Source organism: Salmo trutta, chromosome 13, assembly GCF_901001165.1.
Source record: "Salmo trutta chromosome 13, fSalTru1.1, whole genome shotgun sequence".
NCBI classification, from domain to species: domain Eukaryota; kingdom Metazoa; phylum Chordata; class Actinopteri; order Salmoniformes; family Salmonidae; genus Salmo; species Salmo trutta.
This window is the reverse complement of record NC_042969.1, coordinates 13,529,303-13,548,220: the sequence shown is the minus strand read 5'-3', so window position 1 is coordinate 13,548,220 and position 18,918 is coordinate 13,529,303. Positions and strand designations below refer to the sequence as shown.

General features: G+C 42.1%; 1 protein-coding gene across 2 annotated transcripts; it reads left to right on the top strand.

Moving 5' to 3' along the window:
- Positions 1-301: 301 nt before the first annotated feature.
- On the top strand, positions 302-17,585 carry LOC115205224 (alpha-1,3-mannosyl-glycoprotein 4-beta-N-acetylglucosaminyltransferase B). Of its 2 annotated transcripts, XM_029770979.1 has the most exons (15): positions 304-664; positions 2,992-3,153; positions 3,534-3,665; positions 3,995-4,128; positions 5,117-5,163; positions 5,289-5,402; positions 5,517-5,592; positions 5,742-5,856; positions 6,366-6,496; positions 6,661-6,768; positions 6,861-7,054; positions 8,109-8,187; positions 9,124-9,199; positions 16,038-16,150; positions 16,816-17,585. In XM_029770979.1, the coding sequence occupies exons 1-15, from the start codon at positions 580-582 to the stop codon at positions 16,831-16,833; spliced, it is 1,584 nt and encodes a 527-aa protein (XP_029626839.1). In that variant the 5' UTR covers positions 304-579; the 3' UTR covers positions 16,834-17,585. The 2 variants fall into 2 exon arrangements, with proteins under 2 accessions (XP_029626840.1, XP_029626839.1); XM_029770980.1 differs by lacking the exons at positions 16,038-16,150; positions 16,816-17,585 and having other exon boundaries at positions 302-664; positions 8,109-8,219.
- Positions 17,586-18,918: the final 1,333 nt, after the last annotated feature.

Sequence of the window (18,918 nt, the reverse complement as noted above, 5' to 3'; positions counted from 1 at the left end):
AAATGTATTTCTGTTTTCAATAAACATTTGGAGACAAAATATAGTTTACATATTGTCAACAGCCTAAGCCAACCCTGTCTGTTTTGCCCCATAGTTGCGTCAGTTTTGTTGCTAAACAACCAATCCCTCTATTGACATTTCAAAGTGTTGGTTATTTTCGATAGGACTTCTGTAGAAAAACGAACCACTCTGGAATAAAAATCCGGCAGTTCCAAATATGCCCAGCAGATGGGGTTGAGAACACAACTGAAAGAAGGTGCAGTGTCATCACCTTTCCAAGAAAATGTCACACGTCCTGAGTTAGTAGGCTAGCCAGGGGTTGTCGTTATATGTCAAACTATACGAAGAGATAAGGGAGTGACTTTCAGGCTTTCATCAGTGCACACTGTCTAGGCACGGACTTTCTGACGACTAACCTGGGGCTGCATAGCTTGCAGTGTCATGACAGGAGCAAACGCGAGAATAACCTGAGTGGATTATCACCTGTGGGTTCATTTGAACGCAACGGCAGCGCTGTTTTCGTCATAGACACCCCAAAAAATCAGACGGAATATTTCTATTGACAGTTTCAGAGATGAGATGAGGCTCACCCATGTCAAATTTGGATGTCTTCTGGCTTCTGTTTTTCTCTCTCTAACCTGGTTCACCGCTTATAATGGAAATGGTAAAATGTCGCACGTGTAACACTAGTTATTAGGCTACAAACTTTAAATTAGGCTACAAACTTTCAAAAGGTGAAACGCTTGTGCAGAACTGTTGTATCAGTTTTCTATTGTTTTCGAATGGTAATATTTAAAGATAAATATACTGAACAAAAATATAAACGAAACATGCAACAGTTTCAACGATTTTACTGAGTTACAGTTCATATAAGGAAATCAGTCAATTGAAATAAATTCATTAGGCTCTAATCTATGGATTTAACATGACTGGGCAGGGGCGCAGCCATGGGTGGGCCTGGGAGTGCATAGGCCCACCCACTGAGGAGCCAGGCCCAGCCAATCAGAATGTTTTTCCCCCCAAAAAGGGCTTTATTACAAACAGAAGTACTCCTGCTTCATCAGCTGTCAGGGTAGCAGAGCTCAGACGATCCCACAGGTGAAGAAGCCAGATGTAGAGGTCCTGGGCTGGTGTGGTTACACGTGGTCTTCCGTTGTGAGGCCAATTGGATGTACTGCCAAACTCTCTAAAACAACATGGTAGAGAAATTAACATTACATTCTCTGGCAACATCTCTGGTGGACGGACATTCCTGCAGTCAGCATGCCAATTGCATGCTCCCTCAAAATGTGTCACATATGTGGCATTGTGTTGTGTGACAACACTGCATATTTTAGAGTGGTCTTTTATTGTCCCCAGCACAAGGTGCACCTGTGTAATGATCATGCTGTTTAATCAGCTTCTTGATATGCCACACCTGACAGGCGGGTGGATTATCTTGGCAAGGGATAAATGCTCATTAACAGGAATGTAAACAAATCTGTGCACAGCATTTGAGAGAAATAAGCTTTTTGTGCATATGGAACATTTCTGGGATCTTTTATATCAGCTCATGAAACATGGAACCAACACTTTACATGTTGCGTTTATATTTTTGTTCAGTATATTTGATATATTGATTGATATGCTGAATTGTATACCTACAGTTGAAGTTGGAAGTTTAAATACACCTTTACATTTAAACATTTAAACTCAATTTTTCACAATTCCTGACATTTAATCCTAGTAAAAATTCCCTGTCTTAGGCCAGTTTGGATCACCACTTCATTTTAAGAATGTGAAATGTCAGAATAATAGTAGAGAGAATTATTTATTTCAGCTTTTATTTCTTTCATCACATTCCCAGTGGGTCAGAAGTTTACATACACTCAATAAGTATTTGGTAGCATTGCCTTTAAATTGTTTAACTTGTGTCAAACGTTTCGGGTAGCCTTCCACAAGTTCCCACAATAAGTTGAGTACATTTTGGCCCATTCCTCCTGACAGAACTGGTGTAACTGAGTCAGGTGTGTAGGCCTCCTTGCTCGCACACGCTTTTTCAGTTCTGTCCACAAATGTTCTATAGGTTGAGGTCAGGGCTTTGTGATGGCCACTCCAATACCTTGACTTTTTTGTCCTTAAGCCATTTTACCACAACTTTGGAAGTATGCTTGGGGTAATTGTCCATTTGGAAGACCCATTTGCGACCAAGTTTTAACTTCCTGACTGATGTCTTGAGATGTTGCTTCAAAATATCCACATAATTTTCCTTCCTCGTGATACCATCTATTTTGTGAAGTACACCAGTCCCTCCTGCAACAAAGCACACCCACAACATGATGCTGCCACCCCCGTGCTTCATGGTTGGGATGTTGTTCTTCGGCTTGCAAGCATCCCCCTTTTTCCTCCAAAACATAACGATGGTCATTATGGCCAACAGTTCTATTTTTGTTTCATCAGACCAGAGGACATTTCTCCAAAAAGTACGATAAATGGCCTTTGCTGTTGTTCTTTATACCATGGTACCAGTTTTACATGATGTAATACTTCAATGACCTAAAGACTACTAAAGTGTGAATTCCTTGTTTTCTGGGAAATGTACACACCATTCCACTTGCCCCTTTCCTGCTTTAGGCGTTTAACCCGGCAACGAAAACACCAGGAGTGTCCTTTGAGGAACTATGTAGTATGAATGGGGTTGTCATGGAAATCCCAGAAGTGGAATGGGACTATGGGTGGATTATCTTAATTAATTTTGGGGGGAGGAGTAAGCGTGTGTGTGTTTGTGTGTGTGGTTATTCTACTGTACATGCAGTTTGCTGAGCTATACCTTTTGTTATCCTGCACCCAACTACTCAATACTTCAGAAAATGTGATGTCACGGAAGTTTTTTCAAATCCATGCATTAAACATAGACTTGTAACTGTTATCCACTCTCTAAATGTTTCTATCTCTCCTCCCGACTCTTTCTGTCATGCAACTGTATGTGTGGGTCCGTGTGTGTGTGTGTAGACAAGGGTGAACCCCCCTACGACCCTAAGATGATCCAGCTGTATGACCGTCTGCTGGCTGCAGAGTCCAGGGGGGAGCTGGTGTACAGGGAGCTCAGCAGTCTGCTGACCAGCCTGAGGAACCTCACCACACCGAACAACAACTCCTCCACTAATATCACAGGTGAGGTGACAGAGCCAAGTTATCATCAGTATACATTTAGATCATAGGTGGCTTTCTTTCTTTCTTTCTTTCTTTCTTTCTTTCTTTCTTTCTTTCTTTCTTTCTTTCTTTCTTTCTTTCTTTCTTTCTTTCTTTCTTTCTTTCTTTCTTTCTTTCTTTCTTTCTTTCTTTCTTTCTCTTTCCTTATTTGCATCTCTCTCTCCTCCCAAGTTTGTTTACTTTTATGAAGCCAAGATAAGCCTTTTAAACATTGCCAACAACACTAATCAAATGACCTCTCTCCGCACTCTGTTAAAGTACTGCTGTAATAAAAAAGGATGAAGTGTTTTTTATGTCTGACCGTTCATTGTGTGTTTGGTTTCTGGTGGTGTGGAGTGTAGAAGGACTGATAAAGAGAAGACTCGGTCTGCTTTCCTCCAGACTGACCAATGCCTACCTCTACCTGCCCCACCTACGGGACCACGCAGACAGTCTGAATCCTAACATCGTCCTGGGACAGGGCCGGACTGGAGGTGAAAGACACATCCTTCTGTCTTAATCCCTGTGTGTGTGTGTGTAGAAATGTATTACATGTAAAGATGTGTCTGCGTTAACATGTCCTCTTTGACAAACAGGAGGGGTTGTGTTTTAAAGTGAGAGGCTACACAACCTGGTGTGGATTTCACCCTGTAACCTCTATCCACCCACTTCACCCTCCCTGATCTGTGTGGACTTTATTCCTCCTTCACCAGAACGTCACCTGTGTTATCAATAGCTCTGGAAATTTGAAATATGCAGCAGATAAGGCTATTTACTGTGTTATTTCCTTCCTTCCCTCCCTGTGTGTGTGCGTGTGCGTCAGTGTCCCTGGTATTGGGGATCCCTACAGTGAAGCGTCAGAAGCAGAGCTACTTGGTTAGCACCCTGAACTCCCTCCTCTATGACCTTTCACCTTCTGAACGAGAAGACACCGTCATCATCGTCTTTGTTGCAGAGGTAACTTGCTCACATACCATGATAAAGGCACATGGACACACGTGATAGTCTTTTCCAATCAAACCTCACTTAAAGTCAATAACGATTGGGGCCCCATGAGGTCATTTAGAAGTGTCTTTCTAGATGTTAAGCATAAGAGGCAGTGACTTTGTAGATGGGTAATGTGTGCTCCCGAGTGGCGCAGCGGTCTAAGGCACTGCAATTCGGTGCTAGAAGCGTCACTACAGACCCTGGTTCGATTCCAGGCTGTATCACAACCGGCCGTGATTGGGAGTCCCATAAGGCGGTTCACAAATGGCCCAGCATCATCCAGGTTAGGGTTTGGCCGATGAACGCCATCATTGTAAATAAGAATGTGTTCTTAACTGACTTGCCTAGTTAAATAAAGGTTGAATTAAAATAAAAATGAAATAAATGTGGCTTGAGGTTGGGGCCCCAGACTTTGGCCAGGTCTCTCCCTAGGGTCAAACCGACCTATTATTATTAAAGCAGAAAATGGAGGGATTAGGATGAGAAAAAGAAAGTGATTAGATTCCATCAAAAGACCTGCTAAACCTATTGAATGTGTGACCGTGCCTTTCAGAACCTGAGGTGTGTATGCTTTAACACTAGACTTAAACTACAGAAACTGACGCGCACGTAACGGGAATTTCCTGTTCTTGATTTCAAGACCTAAAGCCGTTTCAGCTCCTAATGTTCAACTGTGATCACTCGCGTAACAACTACCCTGCAACTGCTTAGCATATTTGCTTTCCAACTCAAAGGTTTGCCCAATTGATGGTAACTTTGTGTAGTGGTTGTGTAGTGGTTGTGTGTCTGAGGGTATGAGCACACACAGGAGTCAAGACACAAGACACCTTCAGTATATTGTAGCTCTCATGTTTCATCTATACTGATTCTATTGTAAACGAACACACCCCTCTTAGTAATATGACCTCATGTTTACACTTTCACTGGATTTCCCCTTCTCTCTGTCTCTTTATTTCAGATGGATGCAGAATACGTCAACACCGTAGCAGAACTCATAACGCATAAGTGAGACGTTTTGGTTGTTTGGGATTTTAGTTGGACTGTTTTGGCTGTTTTTTTGTTTGTTGTTAGTCTGTTTCTTCAATGTGTTTTGTAGTTTACCTGTGTTTGCCTGTTGTGTGTGGCTGTAGTTTTCCTCAGGATGTGCACTCAGGCCTGTTGGAGGTAGTGTCCCCTTCTCAGTACTTCTACCCCAACTTCCGCAGACTCAGGGAAACCTTTGGAGACTCCAAGGATAGAGTCAAGTGAGAAACGGACGCATGCACATACAGATGTGTGGTCTTAAAATCATGAAAATAAAAAAGTCTAACACATCATGTATACCTGAAGTAAGTGGTTTGTATTGTGGTTGTTTTCAGATGGCGCACCAAGCAGAACTTGGACTACAGCTACCTGATGCTCTACGCACATGAGAAGGGAACCTATTATGTACAGGTGGGGGTCAGAGTTCAACTTCTCTGATTGGTCAGTCAGTCTGTCTGTGTAACTGTATGTGAGTTGTTCCATTTAAATGTGAATTTAGAAAGTGAATTGAAATCATATTTTTATGAACACATCCTCATTGAAAGAATATGTGTTTGCAGTTGGAAGATGACATTGTGGCTAAGCCTGGTTACTCTCAGGCCATGAAAACATACGTCAGATCACTGGCCTCGGATGACTGGATGTTCCTGGAGTTCTCTCAGCTCGGCTTCATTGGTGAGTCTGTGTGTGTGTGTGTGTGTCTGTGTGTGTGTGTGTGTCTGTGTGTGTGTGTGTGTGTGTGTGTGTGTGTGTGTGTGTGTGTGTGTGTGTGTGTGTGTGTCTGGAAAAGGAGGTTGTAGTTGATCGCTTTTAGATAAACACTTGTTTCTACTGTAGGACAACTGTGGAAACAAAAGCAGGTGAACACATGCAATTTATTTATTACCTTCAGTTCATGAGGTTATTTACTGAGAAAACTCACTCACAGGTGTGGATATGTACCAGTGGAGGCTGCTGGGGGGAGGATGGCTCATAATAATGGCTGGAATGGAGTCACTGGAAACCATATGTTTGATACCATTCCATTTACTCCATTCCAGCAATTATTATGAGCCATCCTCCCCTCATCAGCCTCCACTGGTATGTACAATATACTCATGACTCTTCTTCCTTGTCATAAAGTCATTTTATTTTAATTTGTGGGTTTGTGTGTGGGTTTGTGTGTGTGCTTGTGTCTGCATCAGGCAAGATGTTCCGAGCCCGTGATCTACCAATGATAGCAGAGTTCTTTCTGATGTTCCACAAAGACAAGCCCATTGATTGGCTGTTGGACCACATTCTGTGGGTGAAGGCTTGCAACCCAGAAAAAGATGAGGTGAGTTGTGCTCAGCAAAATAAAGTATTCTGTTCAAGAGAATGAAATGCAAACGATGATCTAATGTAGAGTCCACGCGTCTGACAAACCTGAGTTTGTGAGTGAACAATTCCTTTATTTGATGGAGAGTTGATGGGCTTTTCATCTTGTTTTGTCCTGTCCAGAAAGACTGCAACCTGCAGAAGGGCCTGCTAAAGCTGAGATATAAACCCTCTCTGTTTCAACATGTAGGCCTTCACTCCTCTCTGCCTGGGAAAGTACAGAAACTGAAAGTAAGATTATCTCTCTGGTGTGTTTGTGCAAGATAAACTCAGTTAGTGGCAGTTCTAATTAAAATGTCTCTCTCTCCATTGTGTTTGAGCAGGATAAGGACTTTGGGAAGGTGCCACTGTTTGCTGCCCACAGTAACCCTCCTGCAGAGCTGAGCAGTAGTCTGAAGCACTACCAGCAGCACACTCTGGAGAGGGCCTATGAGGGCCAGGACTTCTTCTGGGGCCTGACCCCTACCGCTGAAGACTTCATCCTGCTCAGCTTCCCGCAGCCACGCACTGTCACCGGGTTAGTGGACACACACACACACCCACACAGTAGCCTACACCAGGCACGTGAACGTGAACACCAGGCACGTGAACGTGAACACCAGGCACGTGAACGTGAACACCAGGCACGTGAACGTGAACACCAGGCACGTGAACGTGAACACCAGGCACGTGAACGTGAACACCAGGCACGTGAACAGATATCGGTAGCCCTTTGTACTCTTGTGAAAAAAGAACCCTTAAAGATTGGTTGTATTTTCTTTCATTAATAACTTTTTATTTTCAGACTTGTTTCTCTATTGTAGCTTTAAATGTAACAAACTGCGTTGGAAATGAATACGATAAATGACTTTGGAGTTGCTAGCATGTGTCTTCTCACGGTCAGGGACAGGATAGGGGCACGTGTAGTTCAACTGTCTGCAGCAGAACAAATTCAAATGAACTAAAGACTAGTAAGCTAGCTGTTTCATCTCACACACACACACACACACACACACACACACACACACACACACACACACACACACACACACACACACACACACACACACACACACACACACACACACACACACACACACACACTTTTATTTGAACTTCAACCACAGGTCACATTTAATAAATGGCCTTCCCGACGCTGACTCCAGTTCCCTCTGTGTGCTTGCCTGTATAAAGGTTGTGGAACAGGACTTTGTCTTCCACTTGTCACACTCCCTCTCACAATGGACTCCAATAGGTCCTGTTTGCCATGCCCTGATGCAAGCAGTTTGCTACACCCGCAATAACATCTGCTAAATATGTGTATGCGATCAATAAAATGTTATTTGATTTAATACCACACTGTGATTAGACACACAGGGAACGTCTCAAAGCAACTAGAATGGAGTTAAAGGCAATTACGAGTTATGAGCAAATACATGGTAGGTATTGAGTGAGTTGACACTTGTTGATCATGGTCATTTATGGCATGAGAGGGATATATGACAGAGGTATATTCTATTTTGACCAGTCAGCCCAACTGTTGCAATTCTACAGTAGGTAATGACTCCTATGATCCAATCTTGTCTCTCAAGGTACCTGTTTCGCAGTGGAAACATTGAGATCAACGGAGACAAGTTTTATAACACCACCGTGGAGGTGCTCCCTAGTGATGTGAGTGCCATGGAAGTCATACTAACTGCAGAGTGAGTGAAGGAGTGAGTGAGTGAGTGAGTGAGTGAGTGAGTGAGTGAGATCTCTGGTGACTGCAGTGTCATGGAGCTGGTCTAAGACACTGATGTGACTCTCAGGTGTCAGGTCCTGGGGACTAAGAAACAAGATGACAGGAAACACCAACCACCACATGCTATTTGCTAACACGCTGATTGCCTGTGTGTGTGTGTGTGTGTGTGTGTGTGTGTGTGTGTGTGTGTGTGTGTGTGTGTGTGTGTGTGTGTGTGTGTGTTTGAGATAAATCAACACAAAATATGATACTTTCACTCCTGTCCGTACTCCGCTACAGTCTTATACAAAGCCAAAAATGAAAGAATCACACAGTGTTCATAATGTCATCAATATAATCGTCAGTGTGTCTTGGTACCTTCAGTAGCTCTGACGTCAATCACTATCAAACGATATGAGCACAATCCCCGACATCTAGTAACTAGTCTGGTGACTTGTGAGTCTCACAAATAGAACACTGGAAATCGTGTGTATTGCAGATGGGAAATCATATAAATATGCTAAGCATTGTGTTAATTACTCTTAAATGAATATGAACTTTATGTATCTTAAACATTCCCATTCTAGTTCTAGTGTTATAGCGAAAGTGTTCCATAGACTTCTGATCATATCGTGGTTGTGTGGCTATTTTAAATTATACTCATTTGAATGACTGTACTCCATAGAACTTCAGTTATCTTATGGTTGTGTTTCGTAGAACTATTCAAATATAGCTCTATTTGTATAGTTCTGTGGAGCAGAACCATCGTCATAGTGCAATGAATATGGACATAGATTTTGCGTTATACAGGTCTGCTGAATGCGATCTGAGATAGTGAAGACATAGGTCCATTGTAACACAGTTTAACATGTGTTTTTCCTCTCCAGAGCTCGGTGAGAGACAGACTGGTGGGTGGCCAGTCTCCTCAATACGAAGGATCTTACGGAGGCTTCATAGTGATTGGTACATGACTTTTAATATTCTTATTCCTGGTCAGGTGATGTGGTCGGGAAAAACTCTGATCTCCTTTTATTGCTAGTGATTTCTCTGTTATCTCTGGCCTTATAGACACAAACACTTGTCAGGGTAAGACGAGCAGGCACACCTCCATCAAGGTGTTGTTCTGTGTCTGGATTATTCGGAATCATAGAAATACAATAACTAGAATAGGTATCGGACTCTACCCTGGTAGTGTCTATGTGGTGGGGGTTGGTTGTCTGTATAACTGTACCTTTGACCCTCATAATGCCTTCTGTGATTGAGGTGCAAATAGAGAGATAAGGAATGACTAAAGCTTTGCTGAATCATAAATCACCTCAAAGGAGAATGGAAACACTAGGCTTTAGAAATCCAGCTAATTGTAACTGTAAATCGCTATATTGGCATTATTGCATCATCGATAGTTGAGTCTTTGAAGCCCTGAATTTACTGAGACCAAAACCTCTGTGTACATTAATGAACATACTTTGCTGGTGTCAAAAACATGATACAAATTTTGAAAGCTGAGAAACAGCCCTTTCAAATGATATGATATACAATAGCACCACATCAATCAAGAAACATCTGTCATTTACACATCTTCCTAATGAAGAACGAGAAAGATTTAGAGCATATTGAGCCTTATTTGTAAGGGTTGAAAATTGGAATAGTAATACCTTTTACTGTGAATGAGATACAGCTGTTTTAGTGAACAGTGGTATTTTTCTAGATTTCTATGGATCTTCCGTGATCAGACACTTATCTGGATAGCATATTAAACACATATATTCACCGAAACATATTACAAATGGCATTTATTCTTACATATGATAAGGAAAGACATACACAAGTAATATATTATCAATAAAACACCTTTATTAAAAGAATATGGTTAGGGGAATACATTGTCTCATTCAAACCTGAAAATAAAGTGCAAGTTGCATTGCTATCATAACCAAAAAATTATACAACAATCTCAGGGATATTGTTTTCCAAATTCAACTGGAATAAAATAAATATGATAATATTAAAGCATATTATAGAGTAGTCTTCCAGTAGATTGAAGTTCACTTAGTCCATAACTGAAATAATAAGATTTATGGAGAGAGCGAGAGAGACGAGGGAGAGGTAAGGAATAGGTAGAAGAGGGGATGGCAGGTGAGGAGAAAGAATGAGAGAGGTACATAGCGCTAATAGTACATAACAATAATACATTCAAAAAAAGGTAACCTTTTCATATTTGATAGTCCATAACTGAAATAATATGCTAATGTAGGCCTGTAAGTAGCAAAGTCACAAAAATGTCCAAACGCCTGAAGGTACCTAGTTCATCTGTACAAACAATAGTACGCAAATATAAACACCATGGGACCACGCAGCCGTCATACCGCTCAGGAAGGAGATGCGTTCTGTCTCCTAGAGATGAATGTACTTTGAGGCGAAAAGTGCAAATCAACCCCAGAACAACAGCAAAGCACCTTGTGAAGATGATGGAGGAAATAGGTACATACGTATCTATATCCGCAGTCAAACGAGTCTTATATCGACATAACCTTAAAGGCCACTCAGCAAGGAGGAAGCCACTGCTCCAAAACCGCCATAAAAAAGCCAGACTACGGTTTGCAAATGCACATGGGGACAAAGATCATACTTTTGGTCGAAATGTCCTCTGGTCTGATGAAACAGAAATAGAACTGTTTGGCCATAATGACCATTGTTATGTTTGGAGGAAAAAGGGGGAGGCTTGCAAGCTGAAGAACACCATCCCAACCATGAAGCACGGGGGTGGCAGCATCATGTTGTGGGGGTGCTTTGCTGCAGGAGGGACTGGTGCACTTCACAAAATAGATGACATCACGAGGAATGAAAATTATGTGGATATATTGAAGCAACATCTCAAGACATCAGTCAGGAAGTTAAAACTTGGTCGCAAATGGGTCTTCCAAATGGACATTGACCCCAAGCATTCTTCCAAAGTTGTGGCAAAATGGCTTAAGGACAACAAAGTCAAGGTATTGGAGTGGCCATCACAAAGCCCTGACCTCAATCCTATAGAAATTTGTGGGCAGAACTGAAAAAGCGCTTGCGAGCAAGGAGGCCCACAAACCTGACTCAGTGACACCAGCTCTGTCAGGAGGAATGGGCCAAAATTCACCCAACTTATTGTGGGAAGCTTGTGGAAGGCTACCCGAAACGTTTGACCCAAGTTAAACAATTTAAAGGCAATGCTACCAAATACTAATTGAGTGTATGTAAACTTCTGACCCACTGGGAATGTGATGAAAGAAATAAAAGCTGAAATAAATCATTCTCTCTACTATTATTCTGACATTTCACATTCTTTAAATGAAGTGGTGATCCAAACTGACCTAAGACAGGGAATTTTTACTAGGATTAAATGTCAGGAAACTTGAAAAACTGAGTTTAAATGTATTTGGCTAAGGTGTATGTAAACTTCCGACTTCAACTGTAGCTATTTTCATTTAGGGTTAGGCTTCAGGCTTAGGCTACATGACTTACTGTATTCAACAGCCAGCAGGCTTAGCTACTATTTTTTGGAATCATATGACACTATCTAGCTAGCTACATTTTACTGGTAAAATAGCAATCCTGCAGCAGACCTCTCTGGCTGGCTAGCTATATATCAAATCACTAGCCAGTTCATTTAACTCTGAATAATGCCTAATGACAAATGTAATTCAAATTGTCCATATGAGCATTTTATGTACAGCTATCAAAGAAAACATTAAAAAGACAAAACAAGGGAAGTGATAAATGATGTAGGCTAGGCAGCTAGCTGACTGTCTACTCGGCTTGTTATCAAAAGTTAATTTCACAGAGACTCATCTTATCAATCGGAATAAATACTCTAAAATGTAAATATTATAATTACCAACATCAAAACAAATTGTATACAGTTTCTTACCTTAGCTGTCAAAGTTGTGAGGAACCTTTCAGGTCCAGTGGAGGCAAGGCAACTCCTGTTGGCAGCATTCACTTTCAGTCCCCAAGGCAAAACTCACAATTTGCTCAACCCTGCCAATGACGCATTGGCATCAGTCATTACTATGGCAATTCAAGATAGTGCTACTCATACCTCTAATAAACTATATTCAAGATCAAAATCTGGCCTTCTAGGCAGAATAGCAAAGAAAAAAAACATATCTCAGACTGGCCGTTAAAAAGAAAAGATTAAGATGGGCAAAAGAACAGACACTGGCCAGAGATATGGCTTTTTCTTTGCTGCCAGTTGAGGACTGGTAAGGCGTCTGTTTCTCAAACTAGACACTCTAATGTACTTGTCCTCTTGCTCAGTTGTGCACCGGGGCCTCCCACTTTCTATTCTGGTTCGAGCCAGTTTGCGCTGTTCTGTGAAGGGAGTAGTACACAGCGTTTTACAAGATCTTCAGTTTCTTGGCAATTTCTCGCATGGAATAGCCTTCATTTCTCAGAACAAGAATAGACTGACGAGTACTTTGTTTCTGGTCATTTTGAGCCTGTAATGGAACCCAGAAATGCTGATGCTCCAGATACTCAACTAGTCTAAAGAAGGCCAGTTTTATTGCTTCTTTTATCAGAACAACAGTTTTCAGCTGTGCTAACATAATTGCAAAAAGGTTTTCTAATGATCAATTAGCCTTTTAAAATTATAAACTTGGATTAGCTAACACAATGTGCCATTGGAACACAGGAGTGATGTTTCAGCTGTTTCCAGCTACAATAGTCATTTACAACATTAACAATGTCGACACTGTATTTTTATCAATTTGCTGTTATTTTAATGGAAAATTTTTTTGCTTTTCTTTAAAAAACAAGGACATTTCTAAGGGACCCCAAACTTTAATGGTAGTGTGTAATATATATATAAGTGTCTGGCCTATATTGAAGTGTCTGGCCTATATCTAAGAGATCTGAGAAAGCCCAGGATATTATCCCCCCCGAAATTGACCCATATTTAACCCCTTTTTTTGGGCACTAGAGTACTTCCATATGTACTATTATTCACTTTTTTAAAACTGCTACCGGGTTACCTTCCGTCTTGTGAGGCTTGTGGGCGTCGTAGAGCAAAACAACTGACATGTACATGTTTGTGAGAGTCTCAGATTTCGATGGCGAGGTCATATTAGTTTGTAGGCCAACCTTTTAGGACGCTACAGACAGAAGCTGACACATTGGCGATACTGACTTCAGACGAAGCCTGTGAAGCTTGTGGGGGTCATAGAGTAAAACACTGACCATATACAGTGAGTTTTCAGACCCCTTGACTTGTTACGTCACAGCCTTATTCTAAAATGTATTAAATAGTTTTTTCCCCCCTCATCAAGCTACACACAATACCCTATAATGACAAAAATGGTGCCAGGTTTCCTCCATACGTGACGCTTGGCATTCAGGCCAAAGAGTTCAATCTTGGTTTCATCAAACCAGAGAATCTTGTTTCTCAGTCCTTTAGATGCCTTTTGGCAAACTCCAAGCGGGCTGTCATGTGGCTTTTACTGAGGAGTGGCTTCCGTCTGGCCACTCTACCATAAAGGCCTGAATGGTGGAGTGCTGCAGAGATGGTGGTTCTCCCATCTCCACAGAGGAACTCTAGAGCTCTGTCAGAGTGACCATCGGGTTCTTGGTCACCTCCCTGACCGAGGCCCTTCTCCCCCGATTGCTCAGTTTGGCTGGCGGGCCAGCTCTAGGAAGAGTCTTGGTGGTTCCAAACTTCTTCCATTTATGAATGATGGAGGCCACTGTGTTCTTGAAGACCTTCAATGCTGCAGAATTGTTTTGGTAGCGTTCTCCAGATCTGTCCCCCGACACAATCCTGTCACGCACAATTCCTTCAACCTCATGGCTTGGTTTTTGCTCTGACATGCACTGTCAACTGTGGGACCTTACATAGACACGTGTGTGCCTTTCCAAATCAGGTCCAAACAATTGAATTTACCACAGGTGGACTCCAATCAAGTTGAAGAAACATCTCAAGGATGATCAATGGAAACAGGATGCACCTGAGCTCAATTTCGAGTCTCGTAGCAAAGGGTCTGAATACTTATGCATTTTTAATACATTTGCAAACATTTCTAAAAACCTGTTTTTGCTTTGTCATGATGGGGTATTGTGTGTAGATTGACAAGGATTTGTATTTTTATTTATTTAATCAATTTTAGAATAAGGCTGTAATGTAACAAAATGTGGAAAAAGTCAAGGGGTCTGAAAACTTTCTAAAGGCACTGTATGTATTCATGAGTCTCACCTTTTGATGTTGGAGTCACATTCGTTTGTGAGAAGACCGATTGTCAGTTTAAACAGATGGATTATGACAGGGATTTTTTATTATTATACTACCGGTAGTTACATTTACACGGGGTTGTGGACATCGACTCTATATTAATTAGCTGGTACACACCTGATATAAGACCCAATTGTTGAAGAGCCAGAAGGAGGGAAAGCTAAGGGAGACAGATATAGAGTTACAAGGAGACCGAGAGCGAGAAGTAGTCTTGGAAATACTAGACCTAGGACGGCAACAGCAATAGGACTGGGATTAATGACGGATTCTCTTGGTGACTTCAAAAAGGGAGAAAAAATGAATAATAACATCCTCTTCAGAAAGACAACTCTCCCAACATATCACTACTTAGACATACCAAAACAACGCGATTCGAAACCAAAGTTTGCAGGCGAAAACCTTTGCAGTGGTTTTAGTGAAGTTGATGCAAACTTGCCACTTGCGAAATGCACTCAATCAAAATAACTTTCACTTGCTTGGTACTATTTTGTGTCCAGGGTATGTTTAAACAAGCTACTGTGTCCTGATGTCCCAACTCCGCCTTTTCCTGTAAAAACTGAAGTTGTATAGTACTGATATGGTACAAGGGCCCTATTCAATCCGCATTGAGCTTTTAAAGCGGGATTGAAATGCAAAGTCAATGTTCCCCTTAATGGCAGAAATCCATCTAGCACGTTGGGGGGGCGATGAAACAACGGAGTCCCATTCGTTTTCAATGAAGGGAAGCGAAGTGGGCGGGGACCGTTGGATGACGCAAACATGGGCGAGGGAGCGTGAACAAGGTGGGGACCAAAGTTGAGGAAAGTGGAACTTTTGTTGCGTACTCCGCGATGTTGCGTTGCTGTTGACTAATCAAAGCTCACTATATAGTTTCCAGCCCCTACTGGATTGGCTGTTGATACCAAGCACTACCTAACCTGCTTGCTAACACCGACATGAGGGCGAAGCTAGCGTGCTAGCCGTATAGAGGATCACTGCTGTAAGTGAGAAGGGTCGTCAATAGTTGCCACAAAGTCATAAACCCCACATATATCTTCAATGTATCTTCTTAAAATGTGATTTAAACTTAACCACACCGCTAACCATATGCCTAACCCTACCCTTAAATTAAGACCAAAAATATGATTTTTTATGATATAGACAATTTTGTGTCTGTGGTAACTAGTGGAAACCAGTGAGAAGGGGAGAGAGAAAGAGAGAGAGAGAGAGAGAGAGAGAGAGAGAGAGAGAGAGAGAGAGAGAGAGAGAGAGAAATTACAGTACCAACACAGCAGAGGAGAACAAAGGATCGGACACACCTTAGCCTTCCATTGATGTCAGAGTCCAATCCATTCATACATAACCAACAGACTTCCTCATAGACAATAGTCTCATATGAAACTCCAATTGTTAAAAGGTTATATCCCACTGTGGGATGTTTTGTACATGACTGGTTATAGAGTCGATTACTGTTATAATAAACTGTATATTCTGCCAGGGGTTTTCAGAATAATGCTACATTCAGGTTACTAATATGTTATTGAATGTTTGTCTTGTTTGTAGGTTCCTTTGTGGATGGGATGGCTGAGGGACAGATAGACGCACAGATGCAGCCCATCTCTGCTTTACGTCTGCTGGTACACAGCGACTCTGACGTGTGGGTTCTGCTCAGTGAGGTGAGCTGTGTGCGCGAATGAGGAAGTGACAGGAATTTAGTGTTTTATTAGTTAGTCAATGATTCTCTAGATTTAAAGGTGTGTCCAAACAGCTTGTAGGTGCTGTGTCCTGAAAGAGGAAGTGGATTTGTTTCACGAGAATGACAAGGGCTCTCTTTAGTCCGTATCGCAGAAGTTCAGCAATAATGGTGTGATTGAAATTTAAAGGCAACATTCCCGCGTTAGGGAAGACTGCATTCATGGTAAACGGTGCAAATGTCAGCTCAATAGGAAATTACCTTTACATTTGTATTGAACAGAGCCCTAATTCACATTCCTACAGAGTTCCCTCTCTTAACTCAGAGGGAACTCTGAACTTATTTACAATAACCATAAGTGTGTCTTGGTACCTTCAGTAGCTCTGGTGTCAATCACGATCAAACGATATGAGAACAATCCCTAACATTCAGTTACAAGTGTGGTGACCATCAAGCCCTGCACAAATGAGTGTTACAAATAGAACACTGGAAATCATGTGTATTACAGAAAGAGAAAACAGCAATATATGCCAAGCATTGTGTTAATTATCTTGACTGATTATGGGGGGCATTAGAGAGAGTGTGTTTCTGTGTAGGATTACAGCGGCTAAGGTTTGGTTAATGCTCATGTTTGTCCCTGTCTGTCAGATATTTATCAAACTTTGATGACGGGAAGAAACAGGAGAAACCTGAGGGCACGCTTTGCCTGTTACACTCCACACCTGGACCAACAGCGACCTCTATTGGACATGGATAGTCAATGCAGTTTCTCTAACCGTCTCACCTGCTACTGAATGGAAGTACACACACACACACACACACTGTGGATGTTTTCTTCGCCCTTCGGATACTTTTTCAACCTATGACTATAATGTGAATCTGGAAGAGACAGTTTCAGTTTGTGTGTTCCTAAATGAGTTTGTCAATCAATTTGAGCATTTCCACGTTTGTGGAAGACTTTATACTGGACACCATCTTTCAGCTGCGGCTTTAGTCTACGTTCTGTAGAGGGAAAACATGACTTAACGTGTACAGGGCTATGTTAGAGTATAACAATGACAATTCAGCGAGAGATGATTTGATTGATACCTCCGCCAGTAATGAGTGCAATGTGTTTGTTTGTGTGTGTGTGTGTGGTGTGTGAGAAAAATATATGGACTGATGCAATGATTGTATGGCTATATTATTGAGGGTTAGTTACATTGTTTGCGCAAGTGTGTGTGAGTTCATGTCTCGGGCCAAAATGTTGTCGATCAGATTCATTCCACAAGTTGGTATTTTGCCATAGGTGCATTTCCCTGGCATTGAACTGCAAGTCTGCTAGTTTTAATGGGGATCAGTCACTCCACATGTAGGTACTATGTGCTGTATATAAAGAAAGAACATGGAGGCATTCTTGATTGTGGATAGCAATTTAACTGCTTGACAAATTCTCTTGATTTTTTCCAACCTTTAACGTATATGTAGCAATGGAGGAGAGGACGGCTCATAATAATGGCTGGAACAGAGTAAATGGAATGGCATTAAACACATGGAAACCATGTTTGATTGTTTGGATACCATTCCATCAACTCCGCTCCAGTCATTACCACGAGCCCATCCTCCCCAATTAAGGTGCCATCAACCTCCTGTGATAAGTATCTATATGATGTTTCATATTTCATAGGTAGAAAATACAGGTTCTCTCTACTCTACAAACTAGATTATAATTGTCTGACTTTACAATATCTACAGATATTATAGTTCATGAGTAAGTAGTATTGTTAGCTCAATTTCTCCCCAAGTTTGGTCTCAAGTTTACTTCAACTTGCAGACAGTCACAGTTAATGTTCCCCAGCATGTGGCACTACTACTGCACAAGTCTTGCAGCTGGGTCAACTCAACAATCACTTCTATTGAGAATATGGGGTTTTGCGTCAATCCTCACCTCCGGATATTAAAACACTTCGTTAGCCGCCGGGAGAATACATTTGTGTATCCTAGGCCGGGAGAGGCAATCGAGGAGAGAAGTAAACTCCTCCGTCCACCTTAAGGTGAGGACCCTGCCTCACACAGGAAGCGGCGCAGGTCCTAATCCAGGCACTTGTCATCTCCCGTCTGGATTACTGCAACTCGCTGTTGGCTGGGCTCCCTGCCTGTGCCATCAAACCCCTACAACTCATCCAGAACGCCGCAGCCCGTCTGGTGTTCAACCTTCCCAAGTTCTCTCACATCACCCCGCTCCTCCGCTCTCTCCACTGGCTTCCAGTTGAAGCTCGCATCCGCTACAAGTCCATGGTGCTTGCCTACGGAGCTGTGAGGGGAACGGCACCTCCGTACCTTCAGGCTCTGATCAGGCCCTACACCCAAAGAAGGGCACTGCGTTCATCCACCTCTGGCCTGCTCGCCTCCCTACCTCTGAGGAAGCACAGTTCCCGCTCAGCCCAGTCAAAACTGTTCGCCGCTCTGGCACCCCAATGGTGGAACAATCTCCCTCACGATGCCAGGACAGCGGAGTCAATCACCACCTTCCGGAGACACCTGAAACCCCACCTCTTTAAGTAATACCTGGGATAGGATAAAGTAATCCTTCTAACCCCCCCCCCCCCGTAAAGGATTTAGATGCACTATTGTAAAGTGTTTGTTCTACTGGATATTATAGGTGAATGCACCAATTTGTAAGTCGCTCTGGATAAGAGCGTCTGCTAAATGACTTAAATGTAAATGTAAATGACAGACTTTGGTCTAATTGAGAATCTCCCAGAGAAATTC